Raw genomic sequence first — 27,461 nt, 5'->3', positions numbered from 1 at the left:
GTCTGGTGGGCTTTCTAATCACTAATACCTTTGGCTCCCTCAGTGGAAGTACGTGGCAGTGGGACAAGTCATTTAACTTCCCGGGGTTCAGCGCTTTTCATCTTTTAAATGGGTGATCCCTAACCCACAAGTAGCTTCTGGATTTTCAATGGGGTAATGCATGCACAGCTTGTCTAGACTTGGCTACTCCCAGTAACTGTTAACCTTGCTTGCTGTTATGTGTGTGTTAAATGCTATGCAGCCCCTGAACGGTTGGCAGTGTTTGTCACACTGAAACGCCAAAGGCTCTTTTCACCTTGGGTGTTCGGTCTTTTAAGTGGATTGCTATGGGGCAGAGTGGGTACCGGTTCTTTCTCCCGTTCATATGTAAATGTGCCCACAAATGCCAGGACAGGGTAATCCTGCCTGCCCTCTGACATGCCATTTCTCTTCAGCCATGAATCAGCCCCTATCCACAGATGTAAATGAGGCCGCTGCCAGCCTCAGAAGCCCGACTACATTCTTTTGTCATTCTAGATTTAAGATGAAAAGACCCCCTCCACCCCCTTCACTTTTGCCTTTCCTTGGTCAGATTCCCAGAACCCCGTTCTGAGCATGCTCACAGGACTACCTATCCATCTTCTGAGCGCTGGTGTTCGGTGGTGGTTTATTTTCCTTCTATATCTTCATTCAGTTTCATACAGAGCTACAAAAGATGTCCTTATTGGTACAGAATGCAGCCCAGCCCCCAGCTCCAGTCTTGACCTTCTAAGTCAACAGGTTAAAGAGGGGAGGCTAAAGAGCCTCCCCAGGGATTTCCATGTTGCTTATACAGCTGGCTCGATTTGCTTTCTTGTTTAAACACTACAAAGCAAAGACAAAGAAGCAAATGTTAGACCCATGACAGGGTGTAGTCCCCTTTAAAGGCTATCTCGGAGTTACCAAGCAGCAGGAGAGAAGCTGGCGGAATTTTCAATGCTAACAAGAATAACAGAGATGTATCCGTACCCCCACGATGGAGTTTTGCTTGACACACAACCATGCGTCCGTTTATTTTAGAATTCATTATTATGCCAGTTAAAAATAGAAGGAAAAAGAGACTTAAGTCCAAAAGCTCTTTTCAAAATGATGAGAGAAAGTTTAATTTCAGAAGTCATGACATGTGACCCAAAGTGTAGTTTCAAGCAATAACAAAGAAATAAAAATATAAGGTCTCAACTTGGGGAAAAATATACGGGAATGGAACTATTGCGTGGGGGAAGCTTATAGTAAAAAGGAGGGGAAATGGCAGACACCGGGTTGTTTCTTCTATTTGAAGATTTTCTTGGTAGAAGAGAATATAGAGGTGTGACCCTGGTAACAGAAGATTGGGGTGGATATGGGAAAATAGGTTTTAATATCATAGCCTGAGTACTCGAGAGTATATTTACGTTTTAATTTTCATTATTATAATCATTATAGCTGAATATTTTTAAAATTTTTCCTGCTAAAAGTTTCTTTATCTGGTCCTGAGCTGATGTTAGAACGTCCCTGTGTGTCCTGATGTATCAGGCTAGCTAACCATCTTTTTGTATTTTGCAATCAAGTACTTTCCGGGTTCTTATGTTTTAACTTTGAGTGAATCCTATAGTGAACTTGTCACTCCGAGTCCTTTCTTTCTCTCAGAGGCCAGACACACTCTCTTATCTGTACCACACAATATAGTGCCTAAAATAGAACGAGCAGCTTACTAGCGCAACCCTGTCATCACTGAAGTGATTGCAGAGGTGAGAAAGGCCAAGGCCCAGGAGGATGGGGACTCCACTTTGGTCTCACTGAACAAAGCGAAGACTAGGAATTTCTGTGCTCATTCAAAGGCGTCTGTCCACCAGAGTTTGTAGCTCGCCCGATTGTTGCTTCATATAGACCCCTCTGAGACCTTTTTCACACCTGCCCCTACCCAGCACTATATATATGCCACACTGTGCAGCTGTCCATGGAGGACAGAAGAGGGTGTCGGATGCCCTGGAGCTGCCCACTGTGGGCGCTGGGGACTGAGCTTGTGCTCTCTGGAAGAGCCCTCTTAGCTGGCCCTCGTTATATTTAATTTTTAAAGTTCTTTTTGCCCCCCTGTGTGCCCATGTGCTAGGGAGGAAAGCTTGTGAGCCACTCTAGGGGTGTTTCCTCTTTGGAAAATCCTACGGCAGGCTCCCCGAATGCCAGCTGTGTGCTCACCTTCTGACCCAGGACAATCCTCTTCCAGGTGCACACCCACCCGAGGGCAAACCTGTGCTGGCCAAATGCTGGGTATCAGAATGTCCATAGCTGCGCTTTTTTCCAAACACCCTAAACTTGGCTAAAACCAAACATCCGTTAGCAGCGCAACAGGAAGTTTATACAATATCATCCCACCACACCACACCACACCACATTCATACGTTGTAACGGTAAGAATAAATGTCATGCTGTTTTATGCAACCACGTAGCTGAATTTCACAGACGTAGAAGAGTGTGATTCCAGGCGTAAAGCTTGAAAACCAGCAAGGATAATCATGCTAGCTCAGTCTGGATGGTGGTTCAGTTGAGGGGTAAATTACTCACTGCCACAGTGTGAGCCCTGTGTGCTAGCTAGTACTTCAGCCCCCACTGTGTGCTGAGTCATGGAGACTTGAACATAGCTTGTGTGCGTCCTTGTATCCAGTGTAAAGTGTGCTTGGCCTTTAGGTTTGGTTTTAGCTTTCATAGCTCCTGCTTTGTCTGAGTGGGGCTCTTAGGGCTCTTAGTCACCTAGGTAGATATTCTTTTCTACTGAAAAGAACAGCTTCCAGAGTCTTGGATGTGATTGGAATTCTCACCTCACTGCTTGGCCCACTGCAAGTTGGTTAGTTCGAAGATCACTTAGCTTCTTACATATTTTCCATTTCTTCATTGCAAAAAAATGGGACCAGGAAGAGTTGACACACCCCAGGGGTGCGATGAGTTCTCGGTGAGATAATGCACTCAAAATGCTCAGCTTAGAAGAAGAACTGTTGGCTTCTAGCTATTATTTTTGTCTTCTTTCCCGAAAGAGTATTCTGTGCTTCTTAAAACATGAAGCAATCTTGCCATCTGGACTCAGGCTAGACCTACAGCACTGACCCATCTCCTAGGGTTTGGGCGTTCCAAGCCTTAAATCCTCAGAGGACTTGTGCCTCACATTGCCCGTCTGCATTGCTACTGCAGACGTGATGGTTTCCCATTAGCACAGCCAATCAAGAATGCCCTAGCCCTTCATACCTACAGCCTTTTGCACTTCATGCAATTGCTTCAGAAGGACTCAAGGTGGGAGTGGCTTCTGTTCATATGCAGGACAGGTACAATGTGAATTTGGAAAGCAGTCTTCAGAATCACCATTGTGGATTTACCAGCACCGAGAGATCAGATGTTCTGCCCAAGATGCCCTCCGAATGCAGAGCTGGGATTAAAGCAGTCTGTGGCCCCGGGTTTAGGGAAGCTGTGTCTAACTGGAAGGTCACTGATTTATTCTTAAGATTTTTCTTTGTTTATTCAGTATTCTTTGTAGGCAAAAGTTCTGTGGACTAATATTTTATTTATTTTCATTTAAAATGAGCTACTGACTTTGTTACGTTATTGTCATTATGCTTTATTATTAAACTTAACACAGGACATAACTGAATTTTTGGCAGTAACTTACACTGAATGTCACAGCTTATGATGGAAAGCCCTGAGAGTGTTCCTTTTGTTTTGGAAAATATTTAAGGATCTGGGATAACTAAATGTGAAAAAATTTAAAAGGTAATAGGGAAAATTTAATTGATCTTCCTACTGACTTTTCAAAGAATCCCTCTGAAAGTTTTTGCAGTGTTTTCCTTATCTCCTTGTAAGAAAGTGTTTCAGGGATGGGGGTATAGCTTAGTGGTAGAACATTTGCCTAGCATACAGGAAGCCCTGGGTATTGTCCCCAGCTCTGCATCATCATCGTCGTCATCATCGTCATCATCATCATCACCATCATCATCATTGTCATCACCACCACCACCATCATCATCATCATCATCATCATCATCACCATCATTGTCATCGTCATCATCATCATCATCATCACCACCATCATCATCATTGTCATTACCACCATCGTCATCATCGTCATCACCACCATCATCATCATTGTCATCACCACCATCATCATCATCATCGTCATCATCATCACCATCATCATCATCGTCATCGTCATCACCACCATCATCATCATTGTCATTACCATCATCACCATCACCACCATCATCATTGTCATCATCATCATCATCATCATTGTCATCATCACCATCATCATCATCATCATCATCATCATCATCATCATCATCATCATCATCGTCGTCATCACCATCATATGGAAGTGAAACAAATACTTGCTTCTCCACTCTATCTGAATGATAAAATTGAGAGAATTCAAAGCTCCACCCATGCGAGTGTTCGGGATTGTTCTCTAACTACACGTTAGAGCCTCTCACTGGTGTCAAGGGTGTTGAAGTACAACTGACTTGGTTCAGCCTGTAGACCTATGCTGGTCTGTAGATGTCACCGATTCATCTCCCCCACCCGCCGTGTTCCCCTGCTGAGCTCTGGATGAATCTATGCTGTGCAAATGCCATTCTAGCCTTCGTGGATTGGATGATGGTGGCTGCAAAGCATTCTGCCCATCCAAGATGACATTTCTCTGATTTAAAGAAAATAAGAGTTTTATGAATATTTAATGTTTCATTATAATATTTGGATATTTATGAGGAAACCAATATTTTTGAGTTATGAGACACATAAACAATCCATTTGTTTTGCAGTATTGTCATTTTGGCTTGCTTTCGTGGTGCTGAGCAGCTAACAGGGCCTTGTGTGTGCTGGTTGAGCACTGTACCAGAGCCTCACCTCCAGTCCCAACTTTGGTTTTGATTTGGTTTGGCTTCTGAGGCAGGGTCTTGCTCATACTGGCCTCCGGAGTATGCTTTGTAGCCCAGGCTAGCTGGGGGTTCTGATCCTCCTGCCTTCTGAGTATTGGGATGACAGATACATGCCACCATGGCTAGCTTTCTAGTAAAACGTAAACAACAAAATTACCTTAGCCAACGAAATACTGGATGGGTGATTAAAATTTTCTTTATAAGATCATTTTGTAGTATGTTCCTGGTAAATTATGCTTTGGAAAAAATACTGTTGCTATTGACACTGTTACTGCATATATGGTAAAACATTTTTCAGCCTTAGTCAGAGAGACCTATTTATGCAGTGATACTTAGAAAAAAATGTGTTTTCTCAATAGATGCTTAGCCATGGAGCGGTTTTTCTCTATTAGTATTTTTGGATGTGTGAATGTTATTATGTCACTGAAGGGTCTCCTCATAAGGCCCTCCCCCTCCCAGAGGAGCTATAGACAGTGAAAGGTTGCAGAGCAAGGGGGGAGTGACATTCCTCAGTCATGAAGCCACTCAGTCAAATAACCCCGACCCATGTTGATGCCAGCAGCCCTAATGATGAAGTGAGTAACCAAGGACATGACAGCAGGAGAGAGCCTGGGGAAGGATCTGGTGGGAAGGTGTAAAAGAAGATGATGTGGGGCGGCGATTGACTGTGTGTGTGTGTGTGTGTGTGTGTGTGTGTGTGTGTGTGTGTGTAAAAGTGCACATTTTAAGAAGGTTACTGTGTCAAAGTTTGGGTTGCCCACCCCTTTCCATAAGAACGCACAGAAAGTCAAGAGCAAACACTTGCAGTTGTGTTAGTTATCTGTAGTGAGCTTTCTTGCCAGACTGTCTTTGGATCGCCAGCCCCCAAATAATGATGCAGAGATTTCTTATTAATTATGAAAGCTTGGCCTTTAGCTTAGACTTGTACCCAGCTAGCTCTTATACCTAAATTAACCTGCTTCTATTAATCTGTGTTCTGCCATGGAGGTTTTACCTTTCCTCAGTACAGAATGTCCCACTTCCTTCTAGTCTGCTGGCAAATTCCATGCCTCGATTCCTCTTCCTCCTCTCTCTTCCCCCAAATCCTGTCAATCCTCTCCTGACTTCCTATTGGCCATTCAGCTTTTTATTACACCAAACACAGCAACACATCCTCCTAAGGTGTACAAATATTCTGTACAAATATTTCCCCCTTTTTGTCTAAATGAAAAGGTTTTAATTTATATCCTTTCTTCTGTAGCCTTCTTAAAATTTTGTGAGTTTGGAACATGTATTAAAAACTGATTTTGTGGTTTTACTTTCCAGTTCCCTATAAAATGCCATTCATAGAAAGAGACCTGGGTTGAGTGGACACACTTAGAATTTGGTGTTGCGGAACACAATGGGGTGAATTCTTCTTGGGGTATTAATGTGATTTGAGCAAAAGGTTGCTCTAACTTGCCTAGCTTCTGATTCAAGAGGTTTAGTATAGATAACTACTGCTGGATTTAGATCAGACTTGGTGGGTGGGGCACATCATATCCCAGTTGTTTTTGGAGCATGCCAGGAGATGCTCCTGATGCATCTCTTGGCCTGCAGTGGTGGCTTTCACAGCCTAGCTCATTTCACATCCTACCTGACTGGCCTGGCTTCCAGGCATCCTTACAACCCCATGAAAGTTTGCAAGTAGCCCAGCCCTGGTCTCCTGCCAGTCTAGGAGCGGTATTCAGACTTGCATGCCATCAGTGCTGACCAGAAGGTGGCAGCAGCTGCATTTTGCTGTAGCAGCCCTGGCTGGGTATCAGGTAAATTTATTCTCTGTCCTTTTTAGAGATTTGGCAAGATGATTAAGATCCTTTATGAGTTGTGGTGCGTGTTTGTTTGCATGTCGTTTTTATTCTCAGTATTACTCGAGTGGATTCGGTTGTTTGTCACATTGTCCTCCGGCATTGCCTTCATATCTGCCTTTAAATAGTGCTGTCTGTTTTGGGTCAGTGATCTGATATTTCTTTCCAGAATACAGATACTGCTTTGATTTGCATGTATGTTCTTTATCAGAACATTTTGACGTACCTGAGAGTTGTATGTGATTAAGGTTGGCTGGAAATCAGCATTTTAATAAAGATCAGATAAACCTTTTATTATGGCAGCTACTTTGGTCATGACTGCAGTTTCTGCAATCCCCTCACGAAAGGGGGCTCATTAGTGTGGGGCCCACCTTGCTCTGTTGCTTTCTCATCAGCATCACTTCACTGTGAATGCACATTTTTATTCTGTTGTTTTTCCACTTTCACTCGTCTCTGAAGACTTTCTTTTTAAGTATGTTTGTGTCTGGGTGGGGATGCAGGAGGCCAGAGGAGACAGCTCTGTGGAGTCGGTTGGTTTTCTCTTTCCAACTTGCCATGGTTTCTGGGGGCTGAACTCAGGTTGTGAGACTTTCCTGGCAGTCTCTCCTAATTCCTTTTAAGACAGGATATCCTATAGCCCAGGCTGGCCTTAAAGTCATTGTGTAACCAAAGATGACCTTGAACTTCCGTTCCTCCTACCGTCACCTCCCAAGTGCTGGGACCACGAGCATACAGTGACTCTTGACTTCTAGCCCGGTGATCCATGCATGCTAATCAAGCATTCTGCCACTGGAGCTATATCGCCAGCCCTCTAAATTTCTTTTTCAGTACATAGATCTCTATCTGTCACAAAAACCTTGATGTTCAACTATTTCCGGCTGAGTGAAGCCCAGCCGGCAGAGCTCTTCACCACTGTTAACGATCCCACTCTACTGAAATCTCTCTCAAGACATCCCTGCGAACCCGTACATTGTCATCCTTCTGGCCACCGCGTGGTCTGAGGAGGGTCGGATGCAGACAGCAATGTGAGTAGGCAGGTATGTGGTACTTACAGGATGTACAGAAGAGGCTGGGGGTCAGACCCATGCCTAACTTTCAGGAACTACTCTTTCAGAACAGGCTGGCCCTGGAAGCTGACCCTTACTGCTGCCAAATCTGGTGCCCAGCGTTTGAGCCCAAGACCACACAGCTTCAGTGGCATAAGCCCACCTTCTACCTCTATAGAGGTTAGGTACAGAGACTTCAGTTACTTCAACGATCCAAGTTACTGCTAGAAATGACAGAGTTCATCATGGACATCTACTTTGCAAATACTAAACTAGGCACTGACAGCTGCTTGCAAGAAAGTCCAGAAAATGCAATGTTCTCTGCAAGAGAACTTGCCTGGGACTATGAGAGGTAGTGTGTGCACCACTGGATATCCACGACTCCATGTTTCCAGCTCACCAGTCACTTGCTGGCTTCTTCACGCTTGCGCTTCTCTCCTTCCTGTGTAGCATGTCTAACATGCTCCCTCTAGCAAACTCTTCCTCAGCAAGGTCTCTTGTAATAAGAACGGCAGGCTGCATCCCGCCACCCGACTAGCTTTATACCCGAAATAATTACACAGAAACTGTATTCTTTTAATCACTGCCTGACCCATTAGTTCCAGTCTCTTACTGGCTAGCTCTTACATATTGATCTAACCCATTTCTAATAATCTGTATAGCCCACGAGGTGGCTTACCAGGAAAGATCTTAACCTGCATCTGTCTGGAATGGGAGAATCATGGCGACTCCCTGACTCAGCTTTTTCTCCCAGCATTCTGTTCTGTTTACTCCGCCTATCTAAATTTTACCCTATCAGAGGGCCAAGCAGTTTCTTTATTAATTAACCAATGAAAGCAACAGATAAAAAGATGACCCTTCTCCATCAGTCTCTAGTGCGTGGATCACCAGATTTTCCTTGATGTTACTCCTGCATGGCTCCTATTCCAGCTAAGAACTCTCCAGTTCATGCCTAGATGCTATTTTATCTGTCTTCTTCCAGCCAATGGGATTCTTCATTGATTGCTCATTCCTTGTATCATCTGATGGACATGCTAACTAGAATTTCCAAAGCCAGTATGAGTGTAGCTCCCTCGTTCCAGGAGCACAGTCCTAGTCCTGGGTCAGAGGAGCATCGTAATCGCATGGCTATGTGATGGACGAGTGCACGCTTCACTCCAGAAGCGGCTCGGAGATGGGAGGCAAGGAAAACCTTCCTGAGAGGTCATCCTCACCTTAGAATCCGCAGAGCCTGGGGCGGTGCTTGGTGTGTTGAATCCTTAATGAATTGCGGGGCTGCAAATGAATTGAATGATTTCCTTGTCGTCCTGACTTTTCCTCTGGTTAAAAGCTTTTTATTGATTTGAGAGCCCACAGGTACTTTAATGTTATTTTTTTTTTTTGTAATGCCATCAGAGTGAATCCCCGAGGGCTATTATCTTTAAGTTGTTTCTTTTCTTTGTAAAGATTTATTTATTTTTATTTTATGTGTAAGAGTGTCTTACCTACATGCATATAAGTCACCGTGTGTGAAGTTCTTTGGATGTTAGAAGAGCATGTCAGATCTTCTAGAGCTGGAGTCATAGGAGATTGTGAGCTACCACATGGTGCTGAGAATCAAACCCAGGTCTACTGCAAGAGCAGCAAGTGCTCTTAACCACCTAGTTGCATCTCCAACTTCTTGGTTCTTTACTTGTAGGAATTTATTAATTTAATGAAATAATGTTATTTACATGCCTACATGTGTTGGATCATACTTCTAGACCCTGAGGAATAGGGAGCTCTGCCCTCTGTGGTATGGTCAAGGTCATTTGTAACTGGGGGATTTAGTCACTCAACAAAGACAGATGGTAGCTGTATGGAAGAGAGGTACAATCACTGAGAGGAATGGCAGGTCTTATCAGAGTTGAGGGATCAGGAGAGATTTGTTGTCTGAAGAAATGGCAAACTGGGCTCAAGATGGCTCAGTGGTTAAGAGCACTGACTGTTCTTCCAGAGGACCTGGGGTTCAATTCCCAGCACCCACATGGCAGCTCACAACTGTGTGTAACTTTAGTTCTGGGGGAATCTGATACCCATGGCAAAACACCACTGGACATAAAACACACACATACACATACGTACATATATACACATGTGTGTGTACACACATACACACGCACATGCACATATGCACACATAAGAAATGACAAGCTAATCTTGAGACCCAAAAGATAGAGGAAAGAGAGCCTGTGAAAAGGTTCTTCAAGGTTTTCTCCACCCTCAAAGTGCTTTCTCATGAAATCCTCTCCTTGTGCAGGTGAGATTGACAATAATGAAAGGCTCTTATGGGGGGAGGGGTGAGTGAACAGCACACATACAACACAGTACGCACATAGAAAACTCACTGTGGGGAAACACAAGGAGACTCAGGAGGAGAAGCTGGTCTCTCCTTGAAGCCTGGGGGTTTTAGGGGTCTCTGAGGGGGTCTTCCTACACCAATTTAGAACTGGTCAGTTTGAACAAAGAAATCCAAGGTGGGTGATAAGTCCACAATTTTGGTCTAAAACACATCTTGGCCTGGTCTTGAATTTGTCAGACCGATCCACAGCCCAGGGATTCTAATAGTAGGAGAAAAATCCCACCAGGTCATTGAAACTTCCAGGTTTTTGTTTCAGGACAGGAAGGTGAAGAAGAAGCCAGCCATCTTGGCAGTTCAGCATCTTTATCATCCAGTCATGGTCCTCTCCACATTGCAAGCAGCAGTTTCTTATGGGACAACTTCATACTAGTTAGAAAATCATGGCACCATAACCAATGTTCCTTTTGCATTCTCTAGGCTCCTCCTGATCCCAGACATTTCTGTTACAGCCCCTTGTTTCACATTCTGTCCATCGGGCCTGGCACTGAGGTTGGTGCTGTGCAAAGTGAACGGTGCGGATTTGACTCCGGCCCTCTCAGGAATTTAGAAAAGGGGGGCCTGCCCTGTGCAGCGTGCAGAGGGCATAAAATAAAGCTGCTTAAAAAATGCTCGAGTTTAGGGATGGCTAATCGATGCTGCGCTGTGAATGGATTCAGGACAAGCATGTTTCATTAGGAGTATGCATTTGTTGTGGAGACCAGAGGTCATGGCCAGGGAGACCCGATCTAGACAGGGTGGAGGGGGATTCTCCAGTCTTCCTTTGATCACTGTGGGAATCTTCCGAAACCTCTCTCGCGCCATTTGCATAGACCTGAGAAGAATTTGTAGGGGGCTGCTGAAAAGCAATCTTTTGCCCCAAGACTTCCCAATGGCCCCCTTCACCGCCGTGGTGTTTTTAGCACATTCTCCACATTTGCCGTCTCTATGAATGAAGCATTCAGGTTGTCATTCAACATGTCTGGTCCGGGGTGCATTCTAAGTCCAATTATACAAGAAGCTATTTGTAGCGGTCAGCAGCTGCAAAATGAAGAGGCTTTTTTTTTCTTTTGAGGGTGTGTGTGTGTGTGTGTGTGTGTGTGTGTGTGTGTGTGTGTATAAAATGCCATCTCAATGAAGCTAAAAGTTCAGAATGCAGAGTGATCCTGTCGAGGAGTTGGGTTTGTAACTGAGATACAGGGGATTAGCCCGGGGAAGAACTCCCGTTTACAGTTTCCTAACATGGACCGTCCTGTCGAAGTGTGATTCGCCCGGGAGTTTGTTCTAACAATGAGTGTAATATACGGTCCAGAGACTGTGGCTGATGCCGCTATCCAGTGGGGTGCCATTGGTGAGTATGTGTCTCTCCTCCTGAAATAATTAAATGTCAATCAGATTAGAAACGATTGCGTTTAAACATCGAGTGAGGGTGGAAAGGAAGAAGCGTTTTAAACCACGCTGATCGCTGGGGAAGATGATTAAATAGACTTTGCACAGGAAAAGTGATGGTGACGGTTTTGCAACTACTTCATTTTAGTTTAGTGCTGAGGATCCGACCCAGAGCTTTGTAATTTTATCCTGTAGTAATTTCTATGGCGTGCTGCATTGAAAGAGATAGGTGTCTCAGCCCTGCTGATAAAGTTAAGTCCATTTGGCCCTTTTAAGAGGCTTTATATAGTATCAGAGAGATTTGGGAGAACTATCTGTAATATCCTACTTTATTTATTTTCTTTCTAAATGGCTTGCCTTTGGATTCTTTGTGTGGGACCGGGTCTCACTATTAGCCCAGCTGACCTGGAGCTCACTGTGTAGATCAGGCCTCTTGCCTGTCAAGTGCTGGGGTTTACTGGTGAATACCACCAGGCCTAGCTCCCTGGATAGCTTACATTCCGTTTTATTCTGGTTCTAGGGTTGATTGTGTCTTAACTGTTAGCTAAATTCTTTTTCAACTTTTCTAATTATGTGTGTTTCTGTGTGTGTGTGTGTTTATGTATTTGTGTGCTTATAGGCCAGAACGCTCCACTTGGTCATTTTTTAAAATTAATATATATATGTGTGTGTTTTTCTCGAAAGTATGTCTGTAGCTTGTGCATGCCTGCTACTACCCACCGAGGCCAGAATAGGGCATCAGGTCCTTTGGCGTTGGAGTTACAGATTATTATGAACCACAGTGAGGATGCTAGAAATAAAACTGGGATTCCCTGGAAGAACATCCATTGTTCTTTGTTGCTGAGCTATCTATCCAGACCCTGTCTTACTATTTTTAGTGATAGTTTCTCTCACTGGCCTGATTTGACTACACTGGCTGGCCAGCAAGGTTCAGGGATCTTTTTGTCTCTGTCTTCCTAGGGCTGGGATTATAGGCATGCATGGCTGTGCCCAGCTTTTATCTAAAAGGGTGCTGGGGTCCAAACTCAGGCCTTTATCTTGTGTAGTGGGCACTTCACCAACTGAACCATCTTCCCAGCCTACTGTTGGTTAAGGTCTTCAAATAATTTTTTTCCCACATTCCCCACTGTTTTTCATAATGGAAGACAGATAGCAGGTGACTTAGTTCTGTAACCTAGTGCTTGGGAGCCTGAACTAGGAAGGTCTTAATTTAGAGCCAGATGAGGCTAATTACGGAGCCCTTCAAAAGGGGATAGGGAAAGAGATTAATAATACAATGATCCAAATTATGAACTCGCCCCTCTGACCAGAAGTTAAACATATTGTTAGGTACATAAAGAAGGTGGCTCATCTCAATCTTGCCTATGATTACTTTGTTTGCTAAGTAGGAAATACCACCCCACCTTTTTTTTTTTTTTTGAGCTGCCATGATACTGAGTGGGAGGGGCCAAGCATAGCATTCTGAGAATCACGACAGTTGCCTAGCTTAACTGTTATTGTCATTTTGATAGGGTGCCCCTTCTCCTTGCAGCTGTGCCACAGCTGCATTGCCCTCTCCTAACAGGGAGTGGCCAACAAGCATGCCGGTGCCGCTGCTGTGTCAGCTCAAACATTTACCCTTTGAGGTTAAGCGTTAGGACAAAGTTACACAGATTTAGAGATGCCGCCCTGCCACCCATCTCCACCCAGTGCTGTTCTGGTTCTGGTCCTTCTCATTTGTGGTTTATTTACCCAAAATGGTTAGTTGTATGAATTGCAAAGAGAAATTAGCAAAGGACTGTTGAGGATGTGAGAGTTCGGGAAGGTTTGACTAACTTAGTCTTCCGCTGGCTCACTAGTGGATGTCCTCTGCAGTCCAGATGAATTCCAAATGTCCGCTTCTGCTGGGCTGCTGCTCTTTGCCCCGTGTCTCACCTCCAGCAGCTTTGCAAAGCTTCCGGAGCCCTTACATATAATTAGGGACTATGGTTTCTCTTTGAAGAATCTTGCTGCTGTCTCTCCCCTCATTTAGGAAAATACAAATTAAAAAAAAAAAAAAAAAAAAGAAATGAAGCCGGCCGATGGTGGCGCACGCCTTTAATCCCAGCACTCGGGAGGCAGAGGCAGGCGGATCTCTGTGAGTTCGAGACCAGCCTGGTCTACAAGAGCTAGTTCCAGGACAGGCTCCAAAGCCACAGAGAAACCCTGTCTCGAAAAAACAACAACAACAACAAAAAAAACAAACAAAAAAAAGAAATGAAGCTCTAACTGCTCAGAGGCACATTCTCTTTGCCCAGATGAACCTTTCTCATTCCTAGAAAACCAAATACAGGGGGACTTTTTAACTGTGAGTACTGTCGGCTCATCAGCAAACCAAAATAGCTCATCTTAACCACCCCCCACAGGATCATTTAGCACGGGAGGCAGCCCGTCTCTCTGCAATAGCAGTTGCGCACACACACCAGCTTATTAATTGTAACATTCATCACGACCATATGCGCGATGATATAAGGAATCACAAGGAAAAGAGAGAAGGAAGCCTCGATGGTTGTGTAACTCGGCAGAACACAAGTTCATAGGAGAAATTCTTGACTGTAAAGGGATAGGGGGCGATTGAGGGGCTGAGCCCCACTTCACATGGTTGAGGAATCGAACACCATCTTAAGCATCTCAAACCCCAATTCCAGTGTCCTTTTAGTGTTCACATATAATAATCACGGATTGTGAAGAACTGGGGCAGTGAGCTGTCTGATTTCTCCTTGCTCGCTTTAACTGTGCTCCCTGTTTTTGAACAGTGTTTCCGAGCCATCTTTAGATGAAAGCTCTATGTTAAGACCCCATTGTTAAAACTGGCTGTAATGGTGCACGCCGTTAATCCTAGCCCTCTGGAGGCAGAGGCAGGTGGATCTTAGCCAGCCTAGTCTACAGAGCGAGCTCTAGGACTGCTAGGGCTATACAGAGAAACCCTGACTTGAAAAACAAACAAACACCAAACGACTCCATTGTTGGGACTGGGAATGTGGCTGAGTGCATGGAGTACTTGTGGTGCAGGAATGAGGAGGACCTGAGTGTGTAACCCAACCTCCTTTTCATAATAATGTAAGTACTAATACTTATATAATATCAGCACTAAGCACTTCTTTAACTGGGCTTGGTTGCAGGTGGTATTTGGTTATGAGTATCCATTAGTCTCTCTGGAAGTACAGTGTCAACCTATTCAAATTCAAGCTCACAGAGCACAGAAATTATAAAAGACCCCCTCCCAAGACAAGGAATTCTTCCGAGGGTCAAAGAAAGCTAGAGTCAAAGGCTGCCCCAGGGTCACTATCACATTGGCAGCCCAACCCACATCCTCCTCGTGTCCCCTGTAGGTGGCAATGTCCCCATGTCTCATCTTCATGTTGTCAGTTTCTCTCAGGTAGTTTTTTTGGTTTTTTGTTTTGTTTTGGTTGTTGTTGTTAATCTTTTTTAAGAAGTCTTTTTTTTTTTGCTCTTCCTCTCTTTCAGTCTTTTCAAGTATAGATTCTTTGTAGGTTTGGTAACACCATCAACCAGTCAGGTCCTTCATATTATCCAGTGTTCACTAATCACATGCTGCTTTCAATTAGAGTTCCAGGATACCCTGTTATATTCGGGCTTTTTATTCTACGTTGAGATTTTCTTTTTGCCCCCTAAAGATTTTACAAAAAAAAACCAAAAAACAAAAAAACAAACAAAAAAACATATTTTTTTCCTTTTAGAATTTAAAATTCATTTCTCTTAAATTAGTTTTTATTCTTAGTATATAATTATGTTAGGCTTAAATAGTACAAAAAGTATATTTTAATTTTTGAGTCATTGAACACGATTCTCTTCACTGAGATACGCCAGAGCAGTGAGACCCTTCATATGTATTCAGACAGTAAAGGAGTTAACTTTGCAATTAAACTCATTTATATGCAGCTCCACCCACATACACTGTTTCTCTCTTTCAGGGAGCCTGTATGTAGCTCATAGGCTTGGTAGAATGAATTGGCGCATCAGTGCTTCTTGCATACAAGGATGTGAGCTACACAACACGCCAAAGAATAACTGACTCAGGTGTAAGGGGCCACAGTCAACGAAATGGTCCATTTTCTTTCTGTAAGGTGCACCTTGCTCTTTTAAAAAAATTATTTAAAAGGTTTTTATGTGTATTTTCTGTGAATGAGTGTTTTGCCTGTTTGTATGCATGTGCACCACATAGATGTGCCCTGCCTGTGTCCTTAGAGGTCAGAAAAGAGCACCAGCTCCCCCCCGGAGATAGACTTACTGATAGTTTGTAAGCCACGGTGTGGATGCTGGGAACCAAAATCAGGACTTCTACTAGACCAGGAAGTGCTCTTGACCCCTGAGCCATCTCTCCAGCCCCACGGGTTGCTTTTCCTTCAAACTGTATTTGAAGTAAAATGATACATTTTTAAAATAAAATTATTAAAGCTTTGTCAAGGAATGCTTCAGGAAGATTAAGCTTTGGCCATTATCGGAACAGTGAAGAGAGCCATGGCCAGCCGTACGCCAGGGATCAGGCATCTAGGGAGGTTAATAGCCTATTAAAGATGTTGAGGGAAAAAAAATGAGAGTAGATTCCACAGCCACATGGCCCCTTCCTAACACAAGGAGGATACAGCAAAGTAGAGACAAGATACTCAGTTCCGCGGGGAGTGGCCCTGTGCCGCACTGCTGGCTGCTATTGCAGAAGCAAGGAGACAGGATGTGCCTTCGACTCTGACTCCAGGTGCCCCCGGAAACTCCCCTTTGGACTTCCCAGGCAGGTTCCTTGCACACAGTTAACTCCAGGCTATTGCTGATGGACCTGCTTCCTGTGGGCCACGCTGCTTCTCTATCATCTCAGGAAGCCCCTGGGTGGCCCTACCCTGTGCTGGGGAGACTTTGCACCCTTGCAGGCCAGCTGAACTTTGAATGTTCCTTGTCAGCTCAGGGGTTCTTTTCCTCTTCTCGCGGCATGTTTTCTGACGGCCTCGCCTTGCCTTTGCTCCTTGTTTGTAACACGAATATCATGGCTTGTGAAATGGGCTAAACAGATGGGTGCGGTGGGGTTAGGTTAAATTATTAACCAGACTCCACATGCAGAGTGGAGGGGGTTTCTCAGCATCCGCATGAGCCGGCAGAATGGATAGGAGATCAAGTTCCCCCTAAAGGACGGATGTGTTCTCATCTCTGATGGGGGTTCCCTTTCTGCCGCTCACCACCCCCACCATCTACTGGCATAGGGGGCTTTCCACTTGTCCCTTGCAATATGTCATGGGCACACCCATTAAAAATTCATTTGGAAACAGAAGAAACATATCCTGCAAAGCTCTGGAGCCTTGATGGATTTAAATGTGCTTTGTGAAATAACATTAGTGAGGCATCTAAAATGATTCTGCGTGGAGGCTTGCCCACATGCTTTCCTTCTGGGAACAGTATCTCTGAGATATTACCTTTTATAGGTATGGGTGTGAAAAGTAAATTATGTTCGCTTTAGCATTTTCTGCAATCTCTTGCCAAGTATGCACATACAATTTAATTAAATTGACCCGGAAAGCTTAGAGTGTATGATAATTTTCAGTTTGCTCAAAGAGCCCCCGAATAACATAATGGATGATTATTTGTAAGAATTTCGATTATATTTTAACTATATATAAAGGTAATGAATGAGTAGATCTAAAGAAGATGTGTATAGTCTTCTAATTTATTTTTGAAAAACAGTGTTTGTTTGTTTGTAAGTGTTTTGCATACATGTACGTATGTGTGCTACATGCATGCAGTGCCTGAAGAGGCCAAAAGAGTGTGGCAGATCCCTGGAACTGCAGCTATTGACATGCAGGAAGTGCCATGCGGGTGCTGGGAATCAAATCCCAGTCCCATATGAGAGCAGCCAATGCCCTTAACCACAGAGCAATCTCTGCAGTCTCTAGTTTTCTAATTTAGATGTTAAACTTGCTTTTTTTAAAACAGGCTTAAGGTTAGCAAACAGTAAACCCACTACTTATAGCTTGGGTTGGGCTGAGGAGATTTCTCTCTAAGGAGCTGAAGTTCTCTGAGATGTGTTATATTTATCTTGTACTACATAATTCTAACCAGAAATGTATGTTATGTATAAATTTTTTTTCTTACGTCTGCCTTTCCTTCCTTTCCCAACCCAGTCAAACACAGTACTCTTTGGCAGTTATATATTTTATTTTCTGTTGTTGAAGATTTCAGTGTGTGTATGTGAGAGAGGGGGGGGGAAGAGAGGGGGAGGGAGAGAGAGAGAGAGAGAGAGAGAGAGAGAGGAGATGAGACAGCTATGTCTAATTGATACATGTAACTCCTGTGTGTAACATTTGAAAATGTCCCTTTTTGAGAACACTCCTGCATTGCTGGTGGGAGTGCAAGCTGGTACAGCCTCTTTGGATATCAGTATGATGATTTCTCAGAAAATTAGGAAACAACCTTCCTGAAGACCCAGCTGTACCACTTTTGGATATATATCCAAAGGTTGCTCAGCTGTGCCACAAGGACATGTACTCAACTATGTTCATAGCAGCATTGTTTGTCATAGCCAGAAACTGGAAACAACCTAACTGCCCATTGACTGAAGAATGGATAAGGAAAATGTGATACATTTACACAGTGGAGTACTACACAGCAGAAAAAAATAATGACATTTTGAAATTTGCAGGCAAATGGATGGAGCTAGAAAACATCATTTTGAGTGAGTGAGGTAATCCAGATCTAGAAAGACAAATATCATATATACTCACTCATAAGTGGTTATTAAACATAAAGCAAAGAAAAGCAGCCTACAAATCACAATCTCAGAGGACCTAGACAACAATAAGGACCCTAAGAGAGACATACGTAGATCTAATCTACATGGGAGGTAGAAAAAGACACAATCTCCTAAATTGGGAGCATGGGGACCATGGGAGAGGGTTGAAGGGGAGGGGACTGGCAGGGAGGGGAGCAAAGAAAAATGTATAGTTCAATAAAATATAAATAGATTTAAGAGAGAGAGAGAGAGAGAGAGAGAGAGAGAGAGAGAGAGAGAGAGAGAGAGAGAAAAGAAATGTTCCTTGTAAATCAGTGTTGTCTAATAGCCTGGAAGTTCAGGGATTGGGAGGACTTCTAATGTCCCATTGTATGTAATATGCCAAGGAGCTGACATTTTATGAACCTGGGGATGGGGAGGTAATGCCGTAGAGGCTCTGTGGGGGAGTTCTGGAAGCTTCCATGGCTTTGCTGTTAAGCACCTTCTAGTTTTGTTTTTATTTTTTAACTTCATCATATAGTTTTTGTCCCTCAAAATGATATGGTTGTGCCTAGATGAAAGAATGTTTGGGACATGAACAAATAGTGTCTAGTTGGGGTCCCCTTCCCTCACCCACTGTGGTATTTCAGATAGAACCCAGACAGCCTTGCTTATTCTAAAATGCCAATGCTGACTTAACCTCCCCACCACCCTGTTGGTTTGTTTGTTTAATTCATACATTAGGTATCTGTGAGTTAAAACATATTATAGTGCTCTTAGCGCTGTGGGCCAAACGTGTTTCAGATTCCAAATACATACGTGTACACAGCGAGATACTTTGGTACCCAAGTCTGAAGTTAGAATTCAACGTCTGCTTTCTATATTCTCCCGTATACAATCTGAAGGGATCTCTAGATCGTACTCTTGCTTCACCTCCGTTTTGACTGTGCCCCATCTCGTGCTAAAGTCAGGCATTAAATTTTCTACTGTGACATAATATAGGAGCTTAAAATGCTTCAGAATTTGGGCCACTTTATGTTAAAGATGTTCAGCATTAAGGGTGTTGAGGGTGCGTGTACTGCCAACATAGACAGAGAAACCTAAGCGTTGTGAAGAAATTTAGCTGCGGATGACATTTTGATCTTACCTTTTTAGCATGGATTTTGACACACATAGGCCTTCCTGGTGTCTTTCTCAGTGCCACCTAGCCCCTGGTGAGTGCCACCTAGCCCCTGGTGAGTGCCACCTAGCCCCTGGTGAGTGCCACCTAGCCCCTGGTGACAAGCAAGGGCCTTTGGGTATCCTCTTGTCCTGCTGTAGTCTGATCTTCCCTCACCATTGTCCCGAGAGCCTCCACACAGTACGCACAGACCTAAGTCTGACGACCGTACCCTCCCTTCACTTTTCCACTGAGACTCTTCTGAAGAAACGAGGGCTCCTTCATCATTTCATTAGGTACTTCCTGTCCTTGCCCCTTCTCCTGCACTTCCTCATTGTTGCCACCATTTTTATCTTTTGGGGTGTGTCTTCCTGTCTTCCCCACTGGACTGTGACCATTTTTTTTTCCTGAGGCAATCAAATCTTGGACCTTGTAGCCATTCCAGGTACACACCTAACTACTGAGCTATATACTGACTTTTAAGACAGTGTCTCCTGTGTAGCCTAGGATGGCCTTGAATTCAGTGATTCTCACTTTCACCTGACACATGCTGGGATTATAGGCACGTGCACCTCGGTAACCCACAGTGACCATCCTTTATCCTGAACCTCTGACACAAGGAAACTCATAAGTGTTTGGCATAAAACTGTTAAAAGGTTGGGCATAAACCACTGTTGTATTTAAGTAAGTTTTTTGAACTGATGTGTTTGAGGTACCTGCCTGGGGAGGTGATAAAATGATGCCCTGAAGAATATATGTTGTTAGTAAAGTTGTTCTCGCTTCTTTGCTCAGGCTGTTCTGAACTTGAACTCAGAGGTTCACACAAGCCTTCTGCCTCCTGGATAGCAGAAAGTAGAGGCGTATATCACCGTATGTGGCCTATAAGGAAAAATAGTTAGTTAGTTAGTTAGTTTGATTTTTCGAGATGGGGTTTCTCTGTGCAGCTCTGGCTCTCCCGGAACTAGCTCTGTTGAGTAGACTGGCCTGAAACTCACAGAGACCCTGCCTGTCTCTGCTGGGATTAAAGTTGTAAACTACTACCGCTCTGCTAAGAAAAACCTTTAACATTTATTCCTAAGATTTTATTGATGTGAAAGAAGAAGCAGAACAGCTGGAGCTTTATAATAAAGACACATATTTCACGGCACAGTACTGGACACAGAATCTCAGAATTCCGTGTCAGAATAAGGAGACACCAAGGTTATTGGAGCCTAGAATTTTAGCGTCTCATCCACCGCAGTTCAACCAGGATTGTTCAACCAGTGTTGCAACATAGTTTTTTTGTTGTTGTTGTTTTGTTTTTTTTTTTTTTTTAATTTACTTATCTGTGTATGTGTGTTCCTGTGTGTGGTCAGAGGCCAATGTTATATGCCTCCTGCAATCACTTTTCTCTTACCTTTTTGTGAAGTAGGATCTCCCACTGAACCGGAAGCTAGCCTGGATGGTCTGCAAGCCCAAAGATCCCCCTGTCTCTGCTTGTCCAGTGTTGAGATTATAGGTGTCCACTGTTACCCTTGCTCTTTTCACAGGGGAGCAAGGGGATTGCACTCACGTATTCATGCTTGTGCAGCATGCACGCTACTGACTAAGCCAGCTCTCTAACCTGAAAACTCTTTGAGAATTAGCATTTGATGGTACTAGAAAAAAAATGCTATCTGGGTATAACTCAAAGGCAGTGGGGGGAGCAACCATTCGAGGAGCTGACAGTTGAACTCTGAGAGGAGTCGAAAGATAAATGCTTGCCATCAAGCCCGATAATCTGAGTTTGATTCATGGGACCCTATGGTAGAAGGCGAGAACTAACTCCTGCACATTGTCCTGTGACCGTCACCCATGTAGGCAAATGCATACACATGCATATGCATGAATACCACATACACACAAATAAAAATCCAAAAATAAGCATAATTCTTTATTAAGCATGAAGCTGCTTTGCTGTTTTCTGAGATTTTATTTGTGTATTTAGTGAACACAAATGCTTACTACATACTGAGAACTATTCCATAGACTCTATTAATAGAAATGTATTAAGTTCTGATAATAGCCCTGGAATAGAAATACAGTCCGTGCCTCCACTGTCCTGCTGACCTAACCAAGGCATGGATGGGTGGTTGTCGAACTGAGGTCTTCACCGTTGTGGTATTCTGTTACATGCAGACGCTAGGGTATCCCAGCTGTTTTGCTGATGTTGCTGTTAACATGGCTGCCTACACCTGGAGTGGGAAGGGCCGCAGAATCATGTATTTCCTGTTGAATGTCTAAACTAAGCAACTTCAAAATGCTAGACGTTTGCTTAAATAAATCATGGCGGGAAGGCATGCAAATTATATAGTAGACATATGTCCCTGTTCTCAGGCTCTATATACGATATAAAGCATGAGACGGCAGTTATTTGGGAAGACTTTATAATTAATAAAACTTGATGATTAATTAAATGTATAATGCCAAAACATAACAGTGTGTAACAGTTGATAAACTTGATAATTCATTTGATTTATTGATTGAAGAGGATAATGTGTCCACATTTCCGGCTGGAAGCCTGCCTCGTGTCCCTGATTTTACCATTGGCCGGTGTATAACAAATAAGGGCTAATCTTCCCTAACTGTGCCTACTTAGCTTCGGACATTCTGGAGAGAGAATGGTTCCACTCTTGTTGCAGTTCATCTTCTAAGAAGGGAAAGAGTACTTCTTTAACCAGTCCTGGAGGGTTGGAGATGTGGGTCCCCAGCCTGAAGAACAGTCTTGTTTTGAAAATGAGAGCCAGTGGGATTTACCGGTTTGTTTTGTTTATTGCCATGTTCTCCTTCAAGCCTGCACCCAGACCCCGTTATTTCAGCGAGGACACCCTGACTTATTTAAAATCCACCCAGACCCGTCTACTTCCTTCCCATCCTCTTTTGCCTACTTTTGCCCAACTTTTCTTTTTTGCTCACTGAATGTACCACTCTCTGATCGGCCATATGGCTGGTTTCTTGTCAGATAATACAGGCCTGGTGAGAGAGGCCCGTCGTAGACTCTCAATACTTACCTGGTTAGCGAATGTGTCTGCGATTGTATGCTGTTCTTGTGTGCACAAGAAGCTGTGCGCTGTATGGGATCTAGTGTATTCACGGTCTGCTGTCCTGAACAGTCTCTACTTTCAGGTGGAAAATTGTCTCTGAACTTCAGAATGACATCGAACCTCAAAAAACTTGTAGATGGTGAATTAGATTATTTCTTTACCTACTGAACTCAACCTGTCTCTAATGCCACGCTCAGAGTAAGGTCTCAGTCACTGATAAGTCTGAAGAGGAACTTTGGTCTCCTTGTAAGACTGGGTGTCATTTGAGTTACCTCCTTGATTGTTACTCATTTACCATCTAGCACTTCAATGACTTTTAAGGAAAGTCGTGTAAAGGACGAAAGAACACATAGCAAAATTTCTCCGGGTGTGACGATATGTTAGTTTCTTTGGTTTTTGTTCGCTTTTGTTGTTCAGATGGTTCGGTTAAAGGGAAGAGAAGCTTTGAGGGGCCATCATCCCCAGGCTTTCCCTAGGGAAGCCCCTTAAATAAACTGCCATTCTTTGACTTAAGAGCCTTTGTTATAAAGTAAATGTTTTGAATTAGAGGATTATTGCATTTTTCCATTCAGTTACAAGTCTGGCCCCAAGCTATGAACTAAGAGGTTCTTTTCTGTGCTCAGTGGGGTGAATGGGAGGTGTGTGTCCTGTGCTCCCCTTCCTGGCCCCTGATCTGTCTTCAGCTTTTCACATCTTTCTCTTTCCCCCTGGGCTGTATTCTTCTAACAGTGCCTTGATTTCCCTCCGGTTACATTCGACTTTCCTCAGTCCAGAACTGAAGTGCGTTTGAACTAAATAAAGAGTAATCCAAGTAATGTTTATTTAAAACTACAACCGGGTAAAGCTGTGGCGGAATTGCTAGAACCAGGCTGTTGGGTAATTACTGCATTTAAAAGAGATTAAAGTGGTTTGGGTAATGTTATCTAATTTCTTCTTTGGAGTAGAGAAGTTAAGGGGTTTTGTTTGTTTTTTTAAGAGTCCGTGCCAGCTAGAGTCAAATGAGATCACACTTCCAGAGCCGGGCGCTGAGAGCTGTGACTAGCCGGGGTGAGAAGACAGGGCACCCTCATTTGCATAAAAATGCCACTAAGTCACGACAGAGCTCCCTGGAGATTCTTTTCTAAACTAGTGGAAGTTCTGTTGGGAAGCAGAGCCTGGGGGTGTGGCTGGCAAACAAAGGTTGGTTCATTACCCCTGTCTCAGCCCTCACCCCTTACTCCCCGGTGGGCTGGAAAGGAGCAGAATCAACATGGGGTTGCGCTCGGACTTACTGCATCCTGTAAACAGACAAACCAACCGATCTGGATGGACATAGTGGCCTCGTGAATACGGCACCCATGTGTTTCATCGTGACAAGACATCCAGAAAACCTAATCTGCCGTCTATGTGTGCAGAGGAAATGGAATGAATGGGCCAGAGAGCCGAGCAGTGCTTATGCAAATGAGTGCTGTGATTGGCTTTCTCTCTTCCTGTTGTCGCTGGCCACTCCTAGCCTACAGATCAGGTTTCAGTGGGAGTCTTTCTAGTTCGAGGACCTGCTTAGGGTTTGTAACCACCTGACTATAAACTTGACCTCAGAGTTAGGAACAGCTCAGGGAGGCGGACGTCGTCGAAAGGACTGCGACCCGATGAGGAAAGTTAGAATCCTGGGCTGTAGAGCACCGTTTGCCACCTGCCTGCTGGACCCAACTTCTAAAGTGACTTCGGATTCCGAACCTATGTAGGGGCTGCAGACAGAAAATGGTGGTCTTCATTAATGCAAAGATTAAATCTTTCTTTAAACGTTTCAAGAAGAAAAGTAAGTTCTGGGGAATGTGTGTGTGTGCGTGTGTGTGCGTGTCATGTGTGTGTGTGTGCCCTTCCGAGTGCTGAAATCACAGTAAAAGAAGATGAATTGACCTCCACTGTATGCCCGTCGCTGCATCGCCTCGGACAGTATGATGCGGCCTTATCCTGTCTTATTTATTTATGTTTGGGGTTTAAGTGACTTTGTTTCTTTTATATGTCTCACAAGAAGTACTTTAAGGAAGAGAAGGTCTTTGTGTTGACTCTGCCTTGATAGACAGTGTGTGGTTTCTGGGCATTCAGCTGTCTGAGTGGCTGAGGTAAGGAGTCCATGGGTAACGTGTCACATTGTTCTGGTGGGGATGATCCTCTAAAGCCCCCTGGTACTCTCGGTTATGGATTTTTGAGCTCGAGGACATACTGTCTAGACGGATCAGTGACGGTCGTAAAGCAGTGAGCTCTTGGGTTGTGGCTTCTTTGTGTACTTCCTGTCAGTTTAAATTTCCTTAATCTCGGCGCCTCTTCATTCCCGTGAAAATTTAATTTTACAGTGACATGGTTTTCTTTTTCCTATTATTTCAGTGTGGCTTTGTGTTGCCTTTTGATCAGTGACAAGACCTGGCTAAATGTGCATCCAGGGAGTGGGGGGTGGGATGTCTCTGCTCACAGACCTTGGAGAACACAACAAAGGACAGCACTCTGGGCCCATTTCCCACATCTCTCTAGCTTGAAGCCTGTCTGTGGAGGGGATGATAGAGATCTATCTGCCCTGGCAGGAGGCAGGTAGAGGGGAAGAGACAAGTGCTCTTTCAGAGGAACCAGTTCGTGTCTGTGGCCTGGGGCAGATGGTACAATTACAGGGGTTCAGATGCCAGCATTTGGATTTGATTTGTAATGAGCAAAGTGGGGGAAAGTTTCCATTTTCCGGCTAAGGCAATGAAAATTTAAAAATAAATAGGCATTAGCAAAAGCCATTGTAATCAATTCTGTGTGTACTTTGAGGGACTTCTGGCTGCTTGGAGCTGTGTTACTCTCTGAGCAGAGTGAAGACCGCGCTTTCAGATTTTATATATTAAGGCTGATGGTGTTATGAACCATGCCGAACTCTTGTCCAATATGTAAAACAATAGGGGCCTAATTTATATACCACTTTTGTCGAACATTATAAGCAGAAAACAGCATTTCTCTTTTTAACTTTATGCCTGGTTCTCAATGTGTATTACCCTTTCGCAATTTATGGAGAAAGCAGCTCCTTAAATCTTCAGATCCATAGACTTTTAAAATGTGGTCGCTACAGGAAAATTACAGAAAGACGGGTTACAGGTGTGTGGGAGCCAGGCTAAGGACGGCGCAGCTCTTCCATGGAAACAGGGCCGGGGCTCGCTCGTTCAGAATTCATTGTTTCTTCCCAATCTTGCTTTCCACAGGTTATTTCATGAGCAACCTTTGTCCATCTGGGCTCTACTGTAGACCTGGTTACTGTGTATGGGGTATGTTGAGCTAATTTTAAATATGTTCAAACAGAGTCATTAGTTCATTTTGTTTTTCATGTTCCTTTGAGATGGTGTTTTATGATCTTGTTCCCAGGCATACATTCTGTTGCTTCAGGCAACTGTTCTCTGTAGGGCACAGTCAGGGTAGACTTCTGACTCACCGCCCCAACGTCTGCTGGCTCTACATGAGTTAGATTTGCCATCCTGGGTAAATGCCCAGTCCAGGGGCTTCCTTTTACGTGGGTCTGTCTAGTCCTTTCTATGCATAAGTATGTGGCAGACATATTGAAAGTATTAAAGTGTTGTTGATGACTACGTTCTACGCATACGCCAGCATAGATTGTGTTGTTGGGAAATAGGGAACAAAAAGAGATCTCAAGCCCTGGTAGGAGTGTAAGCAAATTATCTTAGCGATTCCTCTTAGGCTCGGTGTGCCTGTTATTCCCCTCCCACCAAGACTTTGGACTCTTTTGTGTTGGAAAAATTTAATTGACTTGCTTTGTGTTGGTAGAAGTCAATTGCGTTAGACATTTAAAAAAATTACAGTGGAAGCAGCCCATGGAAGCATAAATGAGAGAATTTTACATTGCAGATCTTGTTCAAACCGAATACACTAAGTCCTAAATTTTTTATTTGTGCTTGCAACAATGGTGTTTTTAAGTTAGGCAGTAGAAGATAGATGTTTGGTCCCAACCTCATGATGGGGAATTTGTTTCTGGTTTGTTTAATGAGACGGCCACATTGTACCATTGGCAAACTTGGTTTGTTGTCTGTGGATAAGGAGGAATGGTCAATTTTGTCTGTCATTTTTCTAACCTGGGAGCGGGAGGAGGAGCTATGGGTCTGGGAAGCAGGGAGCTGAGCAAACATTCTATGAACATACTGTGTGGTAGATGGGTGGTTGGTTGGTGCTTTTTCTTTACGGACAAAATCACTCGAGCCTGAGATGAAATCTAGTTCCCTTGTTCCTGGTGGGTTCTTACCTGTGAGTGTGTTAAATACCACAGTCTTACCTTTCTCTGGTTGTTTTTGAAACAAGGTCTCACTCAATGTATTCCTGGAACCCACTATGTAACCCAGGCTGGTGTTGAACCTTTGAGGTTCTCCTGCTTCTGCCTCCTAATGGTTGGGACTGAAGGCATGAGCTGTCGTGCCTGGTGACTGGGACCTTATCTTAATGTAACCAATTCAGGGTCAACAACTGACGTGTGAATCTCTTCTTTGTCTCTGTAGCCGTTTCCAACCTAGACGAGGAGAGCCGATGGACCGTCCACTACACGGCACCATGGCATCAGCAAGAGAACGTTTTCCTTCCCACTACAAGACCCCCCTGTGTTGAGGACCTGCACCGCCAAGCTAAGCTCAACCTCAAATCAGTGCTGAGGGGTAAGGCAGCCATCGCTCTGTGCTTGCGTGGCTTAATTGATAATTGTTAAGAACTGACTTTAATCACGGTCTGTAAAAGAAGAGGTGTGGACATTGAATGTCTCCATAGATACATCCTTACATATGGCTGAAAGCTTCTGGTCCTTGGAAGACCCTTTTTACTGACTTGTACATTTGCCTTCAAAGAACCTAATGCTGCTTAAAAACCCCTCCAAATGTTCAAACCACCAGCATTAATCTAATCCAAAGAAAATAAACATCTGGGCCAGGCCTTGCCACTGCCCTTAAAGATACATTATGTATTGAAAGCAAC

At 43.8% G+C, this 27,461-nt stretch overlaps 1 protein-coding gene across 6 annotated transcripts in view; it reads left to right on the top strand.

Annotated features, from left to right (window-relative positions):
* Nhsl1 (NHS like 1) overlaps nucleotides 1-27,461 on the top strand; it is a 219,991-nt gene that overhangs the window by 131,550 nt on the left and 60,980 nt on the right. For 4 of the 6 annotated variants that reach the window (XM_026786231.1, XM_026786232.1, XM_013351438.2 and 1 more), the window contains exon 2: nucleotides 26,996-27,148. In XM_026786231.1, coding sequence (XP_026642032.1) covers nucleotides 26,996-27,148 — 153 coding nt within the window. Of the gene's footprint in view, nucleotides 1-11,398; nucleotides 11,493-24,164; nucleotides 24,283-26,995; nucleotides 27,149-27,461 lie in introns of those variants that run through there. The other 2 variants (XM_026786233.1, XM_013351440.2) reach the window with 2 other exon arrangements.

This window comes from Microtus ochrogaster, linkage group LG4, assembly GCF_000317375.1.
Source record: "Microtus ochrogaster isolate Prairie Vole_2 linkage group LG4, MicOch1.0, whole genome shotgun sequence".
Classification (NCBI taxonomy): Eukaryota; Metazoa; Chordata; class Mammalia; order Rodentia; family Cricetidae; genus Microtus; species Microtus ochrogaster.
Note: the sequence above shows the minus strand (reverse complement) of the source record. Positions and strands in the feature narration are given on the sequence as shown.